The sequence below is a fragment of the Bacillus rossius genome, chromosome 11 (genome assembly GCF_032445375.1).
Source record: "Bacillus rossius redtenbacheri isolate Brsri chromosome 11, Brsri_v3, whole genome shotgun sequence".
NCBI classification, from domain to species: Eukaryota; Metazoa; Arthropoda; class Insecta; order Phasmatodea; family Bacillidae; genus Bacillus; species Bacillus rossius.
The window spans coordinates 24,158,494-24,178,394 of record NC_086338.1 but is presented as its reverse complement, the minus strand read 5'-3'; the positions used below and the strand labels follow the sequence as shown (position 1 = coordinate 24,178,394).

General features: G+C 42.6%; 1 protein-coding gene across 4 annotated transcripts in view; it reads left to right on the top strand.

The window, feature by feature from the left end:
* Window positions 1-19,901, top strand: part of LOC134536695 (maestro heat-like repeat-containing protein family member 1) — a 178,667-nt gene that overhangs the window by 93,183 nt on the left and 65,583 nt on the right. For all 4 annotated transcript variants that reach the window (XM_063376555.1, XM_063376556.1, XM_063376557.1 and 1 more), the window contains exons 13-14: window positions 13,331-13,884; window positions 15,613-15,797. In XM_063376555.1, the coding sequence (XP_063232625.1) occupies window positions 13,331-13,884; window positions 15,613-15,797 (739 nt within the window). The remainder of the gene's footprint in view (window positions 1-13,330; window positions 13,885-15,612; window positions 15,798-19,901) is intronic.

The following is a 19,901-nucleotide window of genomic DNA, read 5'->3' as shown; positions in this document are numbered from 1 at the left end:
ATATACACAGATAGGCCTTCAACAGAGTGACTTTGCGCATACGAGCCAGTTTTATGAAAAAGGGGCCAGCGTAATCCACGCCGGCCTTCGAAAATGGTTTCACTTGCTGGACTCTCATGGCCGGGAGACTTCCCATGAGGGGTGTAAAAGTGGGTGGCTGTGCCTTGAAACACTTCAAGCAGCGGTGAACACAGCTGGTGATTGCCTGCTTATCTGAGAGAATCCAAAATTTCTCTCTAAGAATACTTTGAAGTGCTTGTATCCCGGGATGTTGATTGACGTTGTGATAGTGTTGTATAATCCTGCTCGTCAAGGGGTTTGATTTAGGAAGCAAGGCCGGGTGTTTGTGTTGAAACGGGAGCTTCGACTGGTCAAGCCTGCCACCCACCCTAAGAAACCCATCAGAGTCGAGGAAAGGATGAAGCTTCCGTATCTGTGGTGAGGTTCGCTTATTCTTTCTCAAAGAGGCCAGGTCATCTTTGAACACCATCGACTGAACTCGAAGTATCCAGAAATTTAAGGCAGTCTCCAACTCACGAGGACACGGGGTCCCTGATTCACGAGCACTTTGTGAGTGACGACAATTAGCAACAAAACGCAGAATATAGGCAGTCACTTTCAGTAACTTCATTAGACTGCTGAAACGTTCGACCAGTGAATCAATGTCTTCAGTATACAGAATAGTTGCCAATGCCAACGACTTCTTCTCCTGTTGGACCAAATCGGAAATGTCACTACACGAAGCACTTGCAGGCCATTCATCTGCAGGTAACGTCAACCATGCAGGGCCTGTCCACCAAAGGTGGTGGTCAAGTATCTGGGCAGGTAACAATCCACGTGAGCCACAGTCAGCAGGGTTGTGTTCTGAACGCACGTGCCTCCACCAACTTGAAGGGGTCAGGTCCTGAATCTCACTAACCCTATTTGCCACAAATGTTTTTAACTCATGAGATGAAGAGTGGATCCACGCTAGGGCTACTTGTGAATCAGTCCAGGCAACAATGGAGGTGAATTCAAGTTCCATTCCATGCACATTTATCATGTGACGAAGCAACCGAGACAAGAGAAGAGCTCCACACAACTCCAACCGAGGTAGAGACTGGGCCTTGACAGGGGCTACTTTAGATTTGCCAGCGAGCAGGTGTACCGTGATTGTCCCATCAACATCAACCACACGAAGGTAGACACTTGCTGCATAACCCAATTCTGAACTGTCTGAAAATCCATGAAGTTGATAGGAACAGCCCTGTTTTCCCCTGACAAGGCGAGAGATGTTGAGTGCAGACAGAAGAGGGAGCTGGCTGTTGAACTTGTTCCAGCTGTCTAATATGTTTGGTGGTGGTTTTGCATCCCAGTCGAGATTTTGAACCCAAAGGACTTGAATGAGACATTTTGCAAACATGCTGATAGGTGTCAACCAACCGAGAGGATCGAAAATCCTTGCCACGTTCGATAAAATTGTCCTTTTTGTCGCAGGGCAGGCGCTGGCTCGGACCTTGTATGAATATGTGTCGGAGGTGGGGTTCCACTGTAGTCCCAGTACCTTGATTACAGTGCAGCTGTCCTGATCCAAGGCTAACGGTTGGAGGGTTTCAATATCCTCAGCAGGAAGCCAATTCAGGAGTGTCGGATGGTTGCTCATGAATTTTCGGAGTTGAAATCCCCCTTTCGCTAAAAGCTTGATGAGCTCCTGCTGCATGGCCACTGCAGAGTCCACAGACGGCGCACCCGTAACAACATCGTCCACATAAACATCAGACAACAACACTCGAGAGGCAGTGGGAAATTGTTCTCTCTCATCTTCAGCCAGCTGCTTAAGAGTGCGGAGTGCCAAGAATGGGGCTGAAGACACTCCATAGGTCACAGTTTTCAGCCTGTAGTTCTGGACTGGAGCTGCATCACTAGAGCGCCACACAATACGTTGATAATCCTGATGATGACGATGGACATGGATCTGGCGATACATTTGTTTTACGTCTGCCGTGAAAACTACAACATGTAAACGAAAGCTCAATAGTAGATTAAAAATATCTTGCTGCAATTTTGGCCCTGTTAACAAAGTATCATTAAGCGACACACCTGTGGAACTCTTGGCTGATGCATCAAAAACAACGCGCACCTTTGTAGTGGAGCTGTCTGGTTTCACGACAGCGTGGTGAGGTATATAGAAGGCATGGGCACAGTCCATTTCTGTCTCAGCGACTCTTTCCATGTGGCCCATCGCGAGATAATCCTCCATAAACTCGGAATACTTCTGCTTGAGGGCAGGGTCCCCTTTGAGACGTCTTTCCAGGCGAAGCAAACGATTAATGGCTTAAGGTCTAGAGGACCCTAACTCTGGCTCAGGTTGACAAAACGGTAACGCAACGCTGTACCGGCCGGTCTCATGCCTTGTGTAAGACTTCACAAACAGCTCTTCACAGTGTACATCCTCGGGAGACTGATGCTTCACAAGGGGAAATTCTTCAATCTCCCAAAACCTTCTCATGACATCAGGTAATGGGGGATGAGAGGTCACCAGCGAAACACAAAGGGATGTCATGTTGGTTGAAGTCTGTTCAATTTCCACCTTCCCCATCAGGATCCAACCTAGTACAGAGTCTAGAGCCACTGGAGACCCATCAATCTTTCCACCTTTCATTAAATACGGAACCAGGTCAGCACCAATAAGTAGGTCGACTGGACCAGGAGTGTCAAAGGCAGGATCAGCAAGGTGCAAGTGTGCCACAGATTTACGAACCCTATCAGACAACTTTGTACCTGGCACGCTACTGGTTATACGAGGAAGCACAAAAACATCCAGCGCAAACTGAGACGCTAAGATGCCAACTGGTGTGATAACAACTGAAACATAGGATTTGGCCACATTGACAGGGGTGTTGGATAAGCCCTGTATGGGCAAATGCGTCCCCCTTTTAGTTAACCGCAGGTTCTGAACACACTTCTCTGAAATGAAGCTAGCTTGGCTAGCAGTGTCAAGCAGTGCCCGAACAACAAATGGTGTACCAGTGCGGTCGAGGATGTTTACCTGAGCAGTTGACAACAGGACAGTCTTAGAACAGCTCGGGGCTGCGGCGGTAACGGCAACTGTCGCAGAATTAGCTTCTGTTGACAAAGCATTGAAGCCTTCTGGAGATGCACAGCTGCCTTCGGGTGGTTGCTGCTTAAAATGTAACAAAGTATGGTGGCGAGCTCCACAATGACGACATGCTGACGATGGACAACCTTTGGCTCGATGTGCAGGCGAAAGACAATTCAAGCACAGATCCTGTCTTTTCACAATGGTATACCTATCTTTAGGGTCACTTTGATTAAACTTACTGCATTTTACAAGAGCATGTGGGCCACCACACAGACCGCAGGTCTGTGAGGAGCTGACTAAACTATTCAGCGCTTGACCACGAGATTGCTTCCAGCCAGCGAATGGTGGAGAAGATTTTCTCATGGGCGGCTGCAGTCCTGACGACTTGCCACGTGACTGAGCAACAGCCTCCTGAGCGCGACAGTGCTTTTCCAAAAACTTTACGAAATCACTCACTGTAGGGAACTCATTAGTAAGCGACATTTCCCACTGTGTCTGAAGACAAGAATCTAAGCGCTTGCATAGGATAGGAAGCAGGATCAAGTCCCACTGAGTCACTGGCACATCCAGTGCCGTCAGGGCAGAAATGCTCTCAGTGATGTTTGTCAACAATTGGCGTAGTGCTTTAGGTGAGTCAGAGGTAACAGCTGGTGCGTGCAAGAGTGCATCTACGTGTATTGCCACGACAAGTCGCTTATTTTCATACCGCCCTGCGAGTAGCTTCCAGGCCACATCAAAGTTGGCATTGGACATAGTCAAGGAACTGATCATCCCTAAAGGCTCTCCACTGAGGGCAGATCTCAGATAGGCTAACTTTTCTACAGGGGAAAGCTCACTATTATTGGTGATAAGTGTACTGAACAAGTTCGAAAAGTTGGGCCATTGCTGTGGACTACCATCAAAACTTGGAAGTGATATCTTCGGCAGGGCCACCCGTGGTTTGCTCACCTGAGACTGTGGTTGGCTGGAGGGCTGTACCTTTGAGTCCTCTATGCCGGCTACAACGGCCCTGATTTGGAAGTATTTATCATCGAAAGCTTCCATGCGAGAAGCGTGCTCAGCTACGTCCACATCTGTTTCGCCGATGGCTGCTTCCACCGCGACGCAGTCAACTTCGAACTGCTCCTTTATGTTTTCCAAGTCGCGCACTGTTGCAAGAAATAAGTTTCTTTGCGAGGGGTCCTCACGCGCGCTTTGAGAAAGGTCAAATGCCCGCTTCAGGCGACTCTCTGCGATGCGCACGCGTATCAGCGCTGACCGTTTATCCGCCATAGTAAATAGTCACGTAGTACAATGACTCAACACATAACCTAAAACACCACCACGTGAGAAGTATGCCGGTAAATGTTACCTCGGTGACGCACGAGTAACTACAGCGGAGACAAACTCAACGTTCAACGAAGCACAAAAGGTTAGAGAAAATTACATACCCAAGAAATTTGCCCTACACACAAAAACGTTCACCACGCGGCACACGACACGCCGAAACAACGAAAGCGACGCCGGCACAAATAGATCCGGCCCGGAGGACCAAATGTTCGCATCACGCGAAATAATTGACTGTACAAACAACGATTGCAACGGATTGCGTTACGAGACGAAAAACAATGGTGAGCGGGCCCGATAGCCACACTTACCATCACGAAAACACACGATGAACTGACTTCCTGACGGAAGTCCGACGCGCTGCCAACCTTGGCAGCGTTGCCAAATCTGGAACCATGGTGGCCAACTGTGAAGGGGTGGCGCTGCTACTTGTGCAGCGCGGGAATTCAAATGTTCGAATGTTCAGTCTCAAATTTGTTGCACACGTAACGTCAGCAAAAATACTTAAATACTTATGTACACTATACACACTCCAAACAGCTATTGTAGGTATAAGCAAAGTTAAATATTATCTTTATGTCTTCTTTAATTACTATTCTTTCAACTGCAAATAGGTACATTATAAACAGATACAAATAGTTTCTTTCACAAAATACATAGTTGAATAATTCGCATATAATACTTATAATACTGTATAATACTGATCCCTGTAACTGTAACATTCATAACTTGCACAAAATTATAAGCATAACATGAAACTATTATATTTTACATTATCAAGTCCTGCAATCGGACTCTCGTAAAGCAAAGCTAGCCAGCTGTGAATATCAAAAAGAGAAAGAGTCAAATAGAAACAGCACATTATGCCACAAACGGCCTAACTTGTTGGTGTAGACCAGACTAATATAGAACTAGCACAGCATGATACAGTTACTTCCAAAAAAATAAAAAATAAAAGAATTGAGAAATTATTCAACCACCAAAACCGTACGCACCACGAGACTACTCGACATGGTTACCCTACTGCAGAATGACAAACGTAATTTCCAAGTGGCAAGCCGAAACAAATAATTTAGAAGAAATTTCATTAAGCTACATAACGAATACCTGACGTTAAGAACAGGGCCACAACCTGTTGGTGCCCAAGCACACAAACCCAAGTTCCGCGAAGAAGCTTACCATGTCGAGAGCTCGCCAGCACCGTACCCAAACTGACTTAAATAGTTACAAAAGGAACTACATGCTGCTCAAATGCAAAGTGACCCGACACTGTCGGTGGCTACAGCTGAAAAGGCCTCGAGACTCAGCGCCGCAAATCCTCGAAAGCAGCGCCCCAGAAGGGGAACCGCGCAAGCGCAGTAAACCAGAAGGGTGGGGTATTAATTACCAATTGGCAGGAGAAGGAATCGTGACGTATCTAAAGGGGAAAGGAGGGAGAATGGGTAGGAGGGTTGACAACTACGCCGCGCCGAAGCCAAAGTACATGACGTTGTCATTACAACTTATTCGCCAAACAAGCCTTCGACTATGAATCCCGCCCTTAATGTCTTAGCAATTATACGTATGAATTCCATAAATAAACTTGCAATGTATTCACAGAGGGTGTCACAACACGTAAGAGTGTTAAAACATGTAGGAATTTTACAACACGTAGGAGTGTTACAACACGTAGGAGTGTTACAACACGTAGGAGTGTTACAACACGTAGGAGTGTTACAACACGTAGGAGTGTTACAACACGCTGACTCACACGTTGACTTACAACAGTTCATGCTTTTTTGTTTAGAATAGTTTACGTTTCGTCGATAGCTTGAAGCCGACATATGGCACAAGAGGAAATACTTTAGACACTGAAAAGTTTGACTCTTTTATTACTTTTGCACGGTAAATCGGACATAGGTGACCTACACATGGCGTGTCCAGGTCGTCATCGTCTTCCAACAAAACATCGTATGATTTCTTCCGACAATGATCGGTTCCGGTACAGCGCTCTATAAAAGTTTCATCATTTTTAACCCTAGATGTCCTGAGTTCATCAACGGTTGTTGGATGTTTAGCCAGCGGATAGCATAAGTGCACGTAACAGTTCTTATCATCACAGTGAAACGATGTTAACAGTCTCATGGTAGTATATGGGAATGATTTATCCCAGCACATGCGATAATGGATATTATTGCAACACGATTCAAAGTATACGGGCAGATGTTCACAATCCTTCTCAATGTCATAATATCTAACACGATATTCGACACAGTGCAGGCTAGAATGCACGTAAAGGTATCTAGTTTCTTGACAGTCTATATTATCTGCGGTAAAGTGTCAGTTAACCTAGGATCTGATTTTCTGTGTTTCTTAGCTTTTTTTCGCCATCGGCGTGAAGCTAAAGAAATAAAAATGTCATAGAAGTTTTGGATGCTTGATTATCACTAAAACCATTATCTGAAAATTGTTATGGGTTAGTATCTAAATAACGAACATCCTCGAACAGCAGCATGGGAACGTCCAGATGTTCACCGGAAGCTAGTCTTAAGCCCGCGGATGTGTCTAGCCTTTTCCCTCTTGGTCTTGATGGAGTCCCTACCCCAGACGGGCGGAAACATGGCGGACGTCACTCACCGGAGCTGTTACCGCGAAGGCTGGTGGGTGGCGGCTGGCGGTTAATGTTTAGCCGCGATGGCGGCACCACAGGTGGGCAACCTCTCAGGCGTCCTCGGGGTCCTCCTCGTCAGAGTCGTCCGCGGTATGCAAGTCGCAGATGTCTGTGCTGCACGGCACACTCCACGAGTGGTTGCCCCTGTCGAGGAAGGTTGAATGTGTGAACGCATCACACGATTCACTCCAGGCAACCACCATGTCGTTGGGACGACGCAGCTCGCACTCAACAAAACCGTGCTCCTGACCGGGCCACGCCTGTACGACCTCTGCTGCGGCCTCGATGAGCAGAGCTGCCGGGGAGCATGGGAGGTGTGTGTCCGGCCGTAGGAGGCCCACGCTACAGTTTTGCTGAGTGCAAGGCAGCTCTAGGTGATCTTCCCCTTTGTTGTCGCGAACCAGGTGTCCCATCTATGTGCACACATGTAGCCACTGCCGACTATCCACCGTGTCGAAACTTACTCTACTGTAGCCGAGCAACACATCCCGATACAGCGTGGCCGCATTAAACTGCATCTGGCTTGAAGAGTGGCTTAAAGAGTGGCTTGGAGAGTGACTATACTCCCTACAAGGGATGCGTTCTATTTATAACACTGGAGGACCCACCAGGGTCTGGCGTTGCTTGGCAATGCTCCAACGCCCAAGCCCTAAGCAGAGCGGCGTTATGACGTGAGGAAACGGGCCGTGTATGGCTATTATCTTGCGTACATTGTATTCAATTCTTTCAGTGACGGACATCCGAGCACGGTCTGCGCATCCTTAATATTAACATGTTTTTTTGCACAACTTTGCAAGCTACCTTTTTTGCTCTACGCCTGCCACCATTACAGTTCCGCTAATACGTCCTGTCAGGATGTTTTGCAACAAAGTATACGGAAACAGACAGTCATCCCAATGGATTCCGTGGAAATGCCTAAATCTAAATAATATTAATTGAAGGCATTAATGGGCTCCGAGCGCTGCTGGCTGGCGGTCCCTACGCGGGAGGCCATCTGGGTTATTATTAAAACAGGAGGGGGGTGCCGACACCACGTGTCTGCAAGGCTGGCGACACAGCAAGAGCTCTCTTGGATAACCTACACAGCATTGGCAATATAAAAATTTAATATAATGACTGTAAGGGAGAATACTCTATATATATATATGCACAAGACATTCCTTTAAAAAAAATTCTTTTAGTTATAAATAATGACAACTGTGTGTGACGTAATAAGAATACTTCTAATAAAATGGGTGATATATTATAAATAATATTACTTTTTTTTAGTAATTGCCACTGTATATTTAATTACTGGAAAAACAATATAAATATATCACTACAAGAGAACATATGGCTAACACATAAAAAAAAAGGTGTTTGAATTTGCCAACTAGTACTACATATACCTAAAGTATTTTATTAACACATAAATATTGCTATAAGCATAGGTAATGCCTATAGCTTTTTTCATTATAGTGGTATCCAAGATGGCAGACATGCTACATAACAAATTAAGCAGCCCTCTAGTGTGTGTTTTGAAGTTAGCGCCTTCTACTATAGTCATAGAGTAGTGGCTGCAGAAATAATGTTCTTTATATTCAAACTTGAAAACCAATGACTACAATGGGAAAAACGATGGCGGCCTAGTATGCTGTGCTACAAGATGGCGGCTTACAGCAATAAATTGTCATATATAAAATTAATTAATTTTCAAAGTTGGCTGTTCTGGATATGTCCTAGCAGCCAATTTTTTTTCTTTTTTTTTTTTTTTCAAATTTTGACGAAAAAAGAGATGCCAGCTGCCTAGCAGGCCACAATATATTTTAAATTTCCCGCCTAGTACAATAAAAAAATTAACATGGCGGCCGCCTAGCAGCTGACACTATATTTTAAATTTCCCGCCTAGTACTATAAAAAAATCAACATGGCAGCCGACTAGCGGACGATGTGATTTGTTTAAATTTCCCGCCTAGTACTATAAAAAATAAACATGGCGGCCGACTGGCAGCCGATGCGGCTTATTTAAATTTTCCGCCTAGTACTATGGGGTTGTCCATTAATCACGTGATGTTTTTTTAGCAAATTTTTAACCCCCCCTCCCCCCTAGTGATTTGTGGTGAGGTTTAAGACAACCCCCCCCCCCCCCCCCCCAATAAATCACGTGTATTTTATTGGTACAAAATATTTTTAAAAATTTCAGAATATTATCTTTAAATATAGGTATAATCTAATTTAATTCTGGAAAATTAAGCACAGTGATAAAAATATCCAGACACACATTAAGGTTGCAGGTTTATTCTCACTGGCATAAAAATAATAAACGAAATGCTTATATGTGATTTACGCACGTATTCGGTGCCAAAATCACAGTCTTACTGGCGACTGGCAAGCCGGTTTAGTAGAAATCGCGCGAAAAAATAAATACACGTGATATCTCTCTACACTCCCCCTCCCCCTTTGTGATATTTCGTGATTTTTCCCGACCCCCCCCCCCCCCCTTTTCGAGCCTCACGTGATTAATGGACGATCCCTATAAAAAAAATAAACATGGCGAACAAATACGTTTTTAAAACTTCCACAACACAAAACAAATTTTTATAACCATATATACAACATCTTAAATTATTATTTCCAACTGGCCTCATGGCCAAGTGGTTAGCATTGCTGACTACCAATCCAAAGGTTGATGGATCGAATCCCCGCCGCCGCGATACCTTCCAATTTTGTACTTGTAAAAATAAATGCGGCCCGCGATATTAGCGCTCCCTACTTCCTAAATTAGAACCAAAATGCCATCGCCCGAGCAGACCACGCTCCACGTGACGTCAACAACCACCTGAGGATCCCTCCACGTGGCTCCCGGCCACGCCCCACCCGGCCATGTGGTGCCACGCCCACCCGGACACGTGGTGCCACGCCCACCTCTTGGAGTGCCACGCCCACCTCTCTGAGTGCCACACCCACCTGTTTGATTGTTTACTGTGCCCCAGAACCGGTGTGCTCCCACTACTCGAGTGCTTTTTCTTTGCCACCCAGTCAGCTCACAGTGTGGAATACTGACCAATTCATTTTTTTATTTGGTCATTTTTTAATCACTTTCATATTTTTTTTGGTACTCTGAACTATCTATTTTTTTTAGTGATTTGTATTTTCATATAATTGGTATTTTTTGCAGCTGAGGTATTACATAAGTATGAAAAAGTATAATAGATATGTTACTGAAAATTTTTTTTCTGAGAATTTTAAGAAAATATGGGTTTTTAACATTGTAGAGCACACAGGTATTGGGTGTTTTGTTATGTTTACATTTTAGAGGTTGTGGTGCATGTTTTGTTTCGAACCCAACTTTCTTTGGTTGCCTATGTCATGGGAAATATGAGAGAAAGTTTTTTCGGAGAAAAAAGAGCATTTTTGAAGCTTAAGTAATGTTTGAAAAGTGCCATTTATGTTTTTTGAAAGAAATGTACATGAGTAGAGAGTTTTTCAAAATGATAATGTTTATAATTACTGTGTTTTCTCGCATAATCGTCATTCATTTTATTCTAAAATCAAGTTTGAAAAGTAGGGGTGCGATGATTATGCGGAAAAAATTTTTTGCAAGGTAAAGTTATTCATAAAAACAAAATCCATTCATGTAAATTAAGTTTATTTGAAAAGTGAAGTTTGAAAGAGCACGCTAAACAATTTAAATTAATAATTCATCAAACAAAAACTTTTCTTCAACTTTAAATAGAAAAAAAAAAATCTGTGACCCGAACGCAAGCCACTTTAATCTGTGACGTGAACTAACGCGTAACTATGGTCGTAGTACACGCTTGCCACGAAAGAGTGCGGGCCATCAAATGTAGTTAACTCAGCACTCGACAGAGAGCGCGCGTTGCATGCAATCGGCGATTTATCGATATTCGACTACGTGCGCGCGCTCTATATGGGAAGCAACATAACCAAACACAAATGATGCTAACTAGCGCGGGCTACAGTTTTATAAGCAGCACACCGCGGCGACGCAGAAGATCAGATAAAGGAAATAACGTTTAAAAAGTCTTTAAAAGAAAATTTACATGTAAGACAACGTCGTATTTCCATTAATTAAATAAGTAAGTGGTAATGTCCGAATAAATATTAGATTTCTATTTTTAAATACATCGTTTTATATGGAAAACATACCCACACAAAGCGCTCGGCATCTAATAGCGGGACCAAAAACAACATGCAACGTTTACGCGAGAAGTTTTTTAATCCCAATTTTGACGGCCTAAAATATAGGTGCGACGATTATGCGATAAAAGAAGGTAATAGTCTGTTTTTCTTTGCTTGAGAGAAAGTTGTATGTTATTCTAAGTATATTCTAAAGTTGTTTTCTTTTAAATGCAAAATGGAACATTCAAATTATGGGGCAGTATGGAGTCCTTGGAAAGTTTTAAAGTGCTACAAATGGTTGTGCAGTGTGGCCAATGTTTTTTTTTTTTTTTGAAAGGTGTTTGGATCCCTTCTCCTTGGTCCCCCCCACCCCTCCTCCTCCTCATTCTAATGAGTTGTACTAGTTGCAGATGTTGATGAAGTTCTGAAGTTAAAGATTTATTTTTGTGGACCAAGGTGGTCCAGTTTCAAGCCTGTAGGATGGCCAGAGCTGATAGGAGGGGTATTTTCACAGGCAAGGGATTTGTACATCTGTTGTACAATCTTCTGTGCCAGCACCGACCTGTCTTCAGCGACAAATCAGGCTACAATAAATTATACACAGCCAGGATTATTGTGATACCCAATGAACCTTTCCACTGTAAAATGTATCCAGTGCCTGCCAAATACCTAAATGAAGCTACAGAATACTTACAATTAATGGAGGATTGGAAAGTTATCAAGCTTGAATGCTATAACTTACTCCCTTTCCTCCCAACACCTTGTTCTTAACTTCCAGCTGAGCCAAGATCAGTCAGCTTAAAACCTTCTCATTCAAGTGCTGTAATGATTGCGTTGGCATGAATCATAGTGAGAAAATAAATACAGAATTTTTATATGCTGTGACCAAAAATATTTAAATATCAATTAAGACTTTACAATTTTAGACAATCCCACATAATAAAACATCAAAGGAACTAACTTTAACTCTATGCCAAAATGGAGAATTCATAAAATAGAATTGGTTTAAATAATATTTTAAATTAATGGTTCATATGTGATGAAGCAAAATTACAAGGGTTGGAACTTTAATAGTGGCAACTATTTATTTACAACTGATACAAAAGAGATACATGCTACAAAGTTTTACTGTCCTTTTATGTAGTCACCAGCATTGTGTACAATGCATTGCCAGGGATGTGGAAGCCATATGATACCTTTAGCAGCCCCTGTTGTTTTGTTAGTTTGAATGAAGTGGTCTACTGCCTGAAGAATCTCTGGAACATTACTGAAGCAAATGCCACTAAGTGGTTTCTTCATCTTAGGAATCAAGTCAAAGTCGGTGGTGCCACATGGAAGCAGAGGATTGCCATGAGTGCGGAGAGGCTGTATATTCGCATCCATGCACCAATTCTGTGGACCTGTTGGATCATGTCTCAAATCCTAGAACCGGCAATGACTCCGACAGTCACCTTCCTCGCAGGGTCAGGCCCACTCCCGCCAAACTTTACAGTTAGCAAGAAACTTGTGCAGTATTGGAGGATTATCAAAGTTGCACTTTAAAACACCAGCAATGTCTCTCAAATCCTAGAACCGGCAATGACTCCGACAGTCACCTTCCTCACAGGGTCAGGCCCACTCCCGCCAAACTTTACAGTTAGCAAGAAACTTGTGCAATATTGGAGAATTATCAAAGTTGCACTTTAAAACACCAACAATGTCTGCAGATTTCTCATGGAAATTTGCAGTCGAAACATGGAAAATCTCACACAAAAACAATAATTTTGGGACACATTTGCTTCACAAAAACCTGTTGACACACACACATGAAAATTGTGTATGGTGCTAGTTCATTAACATTAACAAAGATGAGAGAGACGAGGGAGAACCATCAACACTGCTACATGGCCACTTACACTTAACCAAACCCAACCGCTCACACACACATGCACGCATGTACATTGTTTCAAAACATATAAATTAATAATTTCACTAATTATAAATACTGAACTTAATGTGGGCAGTTAAGAAAATTTTTTTTGTATGTTTTAAGTTATTTGTTTAAAAACTTTTACAGCACCAAACTGCCCAACAATCTTGAATGATGATGATGAAGAGAAGTTGTTGCAAAGCCTAGAACAGAGGATGAGAAGTTATGTTTTTTGTTGCAGACTACAAGGACAAGTGGCAGGAATCGCTGTGGGATGATCTGGTGCTGGAATTACTGTCCGCGACCTTGAACGAGGTTGATGAGGAGAAGTGGACACTAGACCTGGGAATGCAAATGGTAGACCAGCTGAGACTGTACACGGGCCACCTGCCGGAGAAGTGCATGCTGTACAAGTGCTTGGCTGTAGTGGCGTGCCACACATCTGACAAGCAGTATGTGCAGAAGACGCTTGAAGTGCTTCTCGCCGGGGCACGTCACCACTGTCCGATCGAGGCCCGCGCTGTTGCCCGTGCTGTCGGCATCTCGACCAGAGCTCACCTGCAGGACGTGTTATCCCGCCTCCGCCGCCTCTCGCAGGACGAGCTGGGGCGCAAGTCCTCGCGTCTACTGCCCTTCATCAAAGACAGGCAGCACGAGGGCGAGCTGGAGCGGGTACGACATACGTTACTGCTGTGCTACGGCGAGGTGGCCCAAGAAGCTCCCGGAGAGGAGCTACTGCCTCAGCTGGAGCATGGTCCTGCCCACTGGGTGCTGCAGCAGCTGTCTGTCATCAAGGTAAGACATCCCTTCACGGGCTGACTGCACTAGTGTCACACTCACTTCTTCAGTGCTGCTGCGACGTGGACCAAGAGGGTTGTTATAATTAAATTAATTCGGTACTAAGAAACACTCATATTGGATGTATGTGTGAACAAATGGAAAATTTTTAGATTTCAAACATAATTCTTGTTACAAACTTAAATGTTTGTGTATTGTCAATAAATGTATATTTTTTTTCAATGATGGAAAGGGCATTTCATTTGAAGCAAGTATGCATTCACATTTAATATTTTCTTTGATGTTGCTAATAACTTATGCTTTTACGTCATTATTACAATTTGTATTACTATTCTGTTTGTAAACAAATTCATTTTCTGTATATTTTCAAATTAAATATTTGTTGTGTCTTGTTAATGCTTTGTGACAAGTCACAGATATCTCTTGTATTGAACATGTGAAGAGAAGGCAAAGTAAATGCCTCTGCACTAACATGCACCTACAGAAAGACAAAAGGAATTTTTTTTTAATTTTCATATTTTTGTTTTTGAACTGCACCAACATTGTTGTTGTTTTGATTCATGCGGAATTTTGACAGTCGCTAATCTGACTACCATCAGCCAGCCATGGCCCCTGTTTCTGTGTGCATTTGAACTAAATTATAATTTGACATGTTTTTATTAATACAGTTTTAGGCTTGCAGTTTTTTACTGCGCAACTGTTCACGCTGGTTAGTGTGTGATGTCATTTTTTGTAGTCTGTGATGTCACAGCGGCAACGCTTACTTTAAACATGGGTGGTAGAACTTTACTGTCTTGGGATAGTTACGAGCAAAAGTCCTGTTTCCAGCTCAGCTGCCATTGTGTCTTGTCGTGTAATTTTAGCTGTGGCCTAATCTGAAGGTGGCATATTTAATTTGTGGCATCAAGCTTTTAATTGTGTCTGAAATGTGAGCTGGAGTATTCATTCAGTAGTTAAATGCAGGCCAGGACCTGAATGATTTTAATCATGACACGAAGATCAGCCCTTGGTGCTGGACCTGCCAGCCTGACGTCATTGTGACATTAAGTGTCGACGTACCGACAGTTAAGCTCTCATTAAATTTGCTACAAAAATCAACTGAACAAGTTATTGAAACTGTACTATAAGTGTGTGGCATTAGTATAAATAGTAAGATTTTTTATTTATTTAATATTTCCTTTTAAGATAATTTAATTTCACATTAACGAGTAAATGTGAAATCAGTGGTGTGATGATGATCTTATAAATTATTTGCTGATTTGTAGCCTTCGATCAAACATTTTTTCATTGAATTACTATGCATTTGTATTAAATTACCCTGAGAACTTTAGTTATTTTTTACTTGCCCATCATACAATTATTTCTCTTTGAAATTTTTTTTTGATATTTAAAATTTTTGAACATTGGGGAACATAGGTATTGAATGGTAATTGTTGTCAGTTTAATTGTGTAATATTTTTTTGACATTTTTTTTTTTTTGGTTCAGAGTTGTCCAGCATTGCGTATTGTTCTAGTATGTTATGTTGTGTGTTATGTGTTGTTGAAAGATTTCAGTGGCTTATCGTCACAGTATTTGTATGTGATACTAAATATTGCAGATTTTTATCCCTCCAATGTAATAAATGTTCCACCATTACGTACGCTACCCGCCCTGCATGAGTGCAAGCGTGTGACTGGCAGTCCTGGTGGTGCGAGCGTGGCACACACAACAGCCGTGTGCTGCAGGATGCGCAGGGCACGGCGGTGGCTCTGGGTGCGCTGGGCAGCGTGGTGGAGGCCTTCCACCCCAACAGGAACAGTCTGCAGATCGCACTGCACGGACGGGCCCAAGTGCTCCAGCTGGTACTGGAGCAGTTGGCACTGGGACCGAGCACCTACCCCAGCGCGCTGCAGGTGCTCACGGCACTCGTGTATCCTTGTGTCTCGTCACCTGCCCCGGTGCATGTTGCACGACACCTGGCAACTCATGGTGAAGCTCCTTGTGTTTATATTTTATGAGAAATAACCAGTAACCCCAGCTATTTTCCTTGATTCTCAAAAACATTTTTTTGATGACGAATGGTAAATAATCGGTTGCATTACCTCATCTAAATTCACTAATTTTCAATATCATTGAAATACATTAAAACGTGATGGTTTTATCACATACTGAAAAAAATATATATACACACACAGTTGGAAATTCAACTTGTGTATTTTTGTAACCTTTTAATACACTATTAAATATAATTATGAATTATAGTACATATTTTATTACATTGTAAGGTTAGGGACCTGTAAGATTTAAACTTAAATGCATATTAAAATCACTCTTTAAAAGAAAGTAATAAAATACATACTAAATTGTAACCCCCCTCGTGCCCAAAAATTATATTATTTTAAATTAATTAAAATCACCTTGGAAACAGCTGGGCAAAATATTAAGAAAATTAAAATTAATTACCAGAGGGGACACGAGGCGGTGAACAAGACAAAATTTACACTCCCTGCACACTAGTAACTTGGGAGTTCGTGGATCGTTATGTAGAAGAAGGTATATGATAAATAAATACGCTATATAAACAGCTTGGTCTATAGGTTTTCCTGGGTTTATTTTTAAGAGGTTTTGTTTTAGCATTATTTCGACATGATAATAAAAATCTTAGTAATTAACAAAGTTAAGGGGGTGCCCCTACATTATTTAAAACAATACATATTACACCTTAACGAACAAATTGTAGCATTGCACAATGAGTATGTTATACATATATATTTTTTTGGGTCATAAGAATATTGATTAAGAATAACTTTGATATAAAAGATAATAATTATTTAATATGTAGATAAGGGTAATTGTTCAGAGCTGTTAAGAATTGTTATTAATTATTTTGGTTAAATTACATGGAAAGCCTTAAAATACTTATTTCCTTGAGATACTTAATTATTAATTTGAGGGTTAACTCCAGTTCATAATAATTAATTTTGATATTTGATAATTAATTTCAGTAATTGTTTGGTTTTAAAGCAGTATAGATTATAATTTTACAGGACATCATTTTTAACAAAAGTTTTTAATATGGTATGAATTTCAACTTTGTTTACTAAATTTTGAACATTGTATTTGAATTTTTTGGGTAATTTTATATTCTATTGGATATTACTAGTGTAATATTTTGAGAATAGTCTGGAAGGTACAGAAGGAAGAGCGAACAGGCGCGACACTCTGGCGCCAGAAAGTTATTTTTCACTTTGTAAATGCGTGTTTGGGAGTTACGCGTCACGTTGTACGCACAGCTGTAGCGACCGTCTGGAAGGGTCTCTGGAGGCTACCACTAGCCAGCCAATCAGGGCGAGCCCTGGCATGGAAGGATGCGCCCATCCGAATTTCCTTATATGGTCATGTTTTGGAATTATATGTGCGCTGATTGGTCAGTTGGTCCACGGGGTTGCTTCCCTTGTTTTCACCTTTGCAAGGGAAGGTAATCTCGTCGACCAAGTCACTTGTTGCTCGATCGTCGCCGAACTCGGTCGCGTCGTCGGCAAGTCGCAAGACAAATGGAAAATTACTAAGAGATAATTTAACGCCTAGGGGCTGGGGCCAGGCCGTATTTTTTTAACTTAAGTTCTTGATTTTTCGGACAAATGTATTAGAAATTTAGGCCCTAGGCGTCGGCATCGGCCCGACTTCGTGGGATTACGGTCCGCGATCGACGGTGCCTTGAGTTTTGTAATTAATTAACCACGGGACATTACTAAGTTTTTTTTCTTTGGCGAGTGACAAGACTCCTCGACCATCAACGGCAAGATGTACGGTGCTGTGGTATGTATTTGGACATCATAAAAATTGATATATGAAAAGACAAAAAACTGTGCAAGTAATGAATTTTTCTATCTTAATTCATTTGTAAAATTGTGTACTGAGGCCATGTAACGATGAGAAAAAACATTTTTTTTAAAAGAAATAAATAAAGATATTTTAATAAACTCTTCTATTTCCAAATAACGTAGAACCATCGTAATGAAAAATCCCTAAGGAACATAGTTTGTCTTTGTTTTGTTACGTTTCTCTGTGTGCTTAGCCAGGAAAAAACATACAACGTAACAAAATGATTACATTAACAAAATTTCAGGTATAACACCAAAATTTGATTCTCCCAACGATTACATATATTATTAGTTTTCTTGTATTTACGTGTTCTTGAGGATTACGTTCTTAAAGCACTGCTCGCTGGTATCTTTTTGATGAATTTAGTTCCTTCTATGCAAGCGGAAAATATATATAGCTCATATCACCCGGGTCTTCCCAGGATGACGTCGGACCGAGAGGAAAATTCTTCTAAAGGGGGAAATCAGCTGGAGGTCCCGAAGATCATGCGGGGAGCAATTTCTCTCCCCAGAAACTTTCACCCTGTCAAACAGGGTGTGGAAATAGGGCCTACGAGGTGTCTCGCGCCGACATTAGGATGACGCGCACCGAGAAATCGCGGATGCGCGTTAGGAAACCTTATTTTTAAAGAATTAAAAAAAAAAAAAATTTAACTACACATGACTTTTTCTAAAAACTTTATCTGCCTGGCTACTGTACAAATGGGATCACATACCTTAAGCAACTGACTACATCTTTTATGCAACCGAAATCGCCGATCCCGCGAAAAGCCTCTTAGCGCAGAGGACGCAGAGAAGACGTGGTCAGTAGCCGAGGTCAGAGTACTGAGTGGCCGCGATGGCGGACACAGCTCGTAATTAAATGGGGCGCTAAGGCCCCTAGGGAGAAGGAGGGGGAAGGTTCGGTTCTATGCCGAAAACATGCGGAGGTGCCCGAGGCGGGCGTGACAACAAACGACATGCGCGCTCTCTACCGGCAAGTACAGAATGCAACAAACAATCGACACTCTACAGGCCGCGAGAAGAAAGCATAGTGCCTTATGGCGCCGTGGCGCTGCTTTCTAGCGGCGTAACGGGGAACTAACTGAGGCGGTGAGCTGACTTGCCACCAGGTGTCATGAGGGTGAGCTCTGCACGCTGGCGACCAGGCCCGCTGTTACTTTTTCTGCCGCTAGATGTCGTGGACGTCTCTGTCGGACCAGGGAGAAGGTCCTTGAAGCTGGCCATGGTCTTGGCTAAGTTCACGTCAGGTCACTGCTCCCGACTTGATTTCTCAGAACTAAGGTGAGGTGGAGAGGGAGGAAGGGGGGCAGAAATAGCCACTAAGGTGGGAACGCAGGTCCACTGGAGACCCATTCGTGACGAGACTTGCAATTCTCAGCAAGCCTGTAAGAAGTAGCAGCTTGCAGCCCACAAGCTGCTCTATGCAATTTTGGTCATGAAGAGAAATAAAATTACAAACTCGGGACGTGACTGCAGGCGAGAGAAATTTCATCCGGGCTGCCCACTTCCACATTAGACAGCAAGATATCAGATAGGCCCCTGGGAAAAGGGGCTTCGGTCCACTGGCACAAAGTTTAAACACGTGGCGTACACTGGCCTAACAAAAAGTAACTCACCCCCTTAACAACCAGATAAATTAAAAAAATAAGATTTCCAAAAAAAAATTTTTAGTTATAGGAACATAAAAAAAAGTGACGAAATGCCTAATTTCCGGCACAACAGTCTTTAAGAGTGCGTGGGAGATAATATTTTCTCGCGCGCGGTCAGTTGAAGTGGTTCATTCTTTCCTCGTAGGATAGCGTCTCGTTCGGCCGCCACGAGCGTACGTAGTGTATCCATGCGGACATCCCGCGAACTAGTAGGAAAACGGTGTGGAGGGGGGATGGAGTGGAGTGAGATAGAAAGAAGAATGAAAGACGGCTGATAGGAGTGGGATGAGTCACCTGAAGCAGCGGCTTTGTGATGTGTGCTGAAGCACAAGAGAAGACACGACACTGGACAATCACGCCCGTTTCACACATAACCAGACAGAGCGGATAGAAAATTTTTTTTTTTTTAAAGATTAAAGGAACGCCGATTTTATGCTTACCTCTTTCGGCGTCCATTTTATAACCTTCTTTACGCTTCGTGGATGTTACTGTGTGATA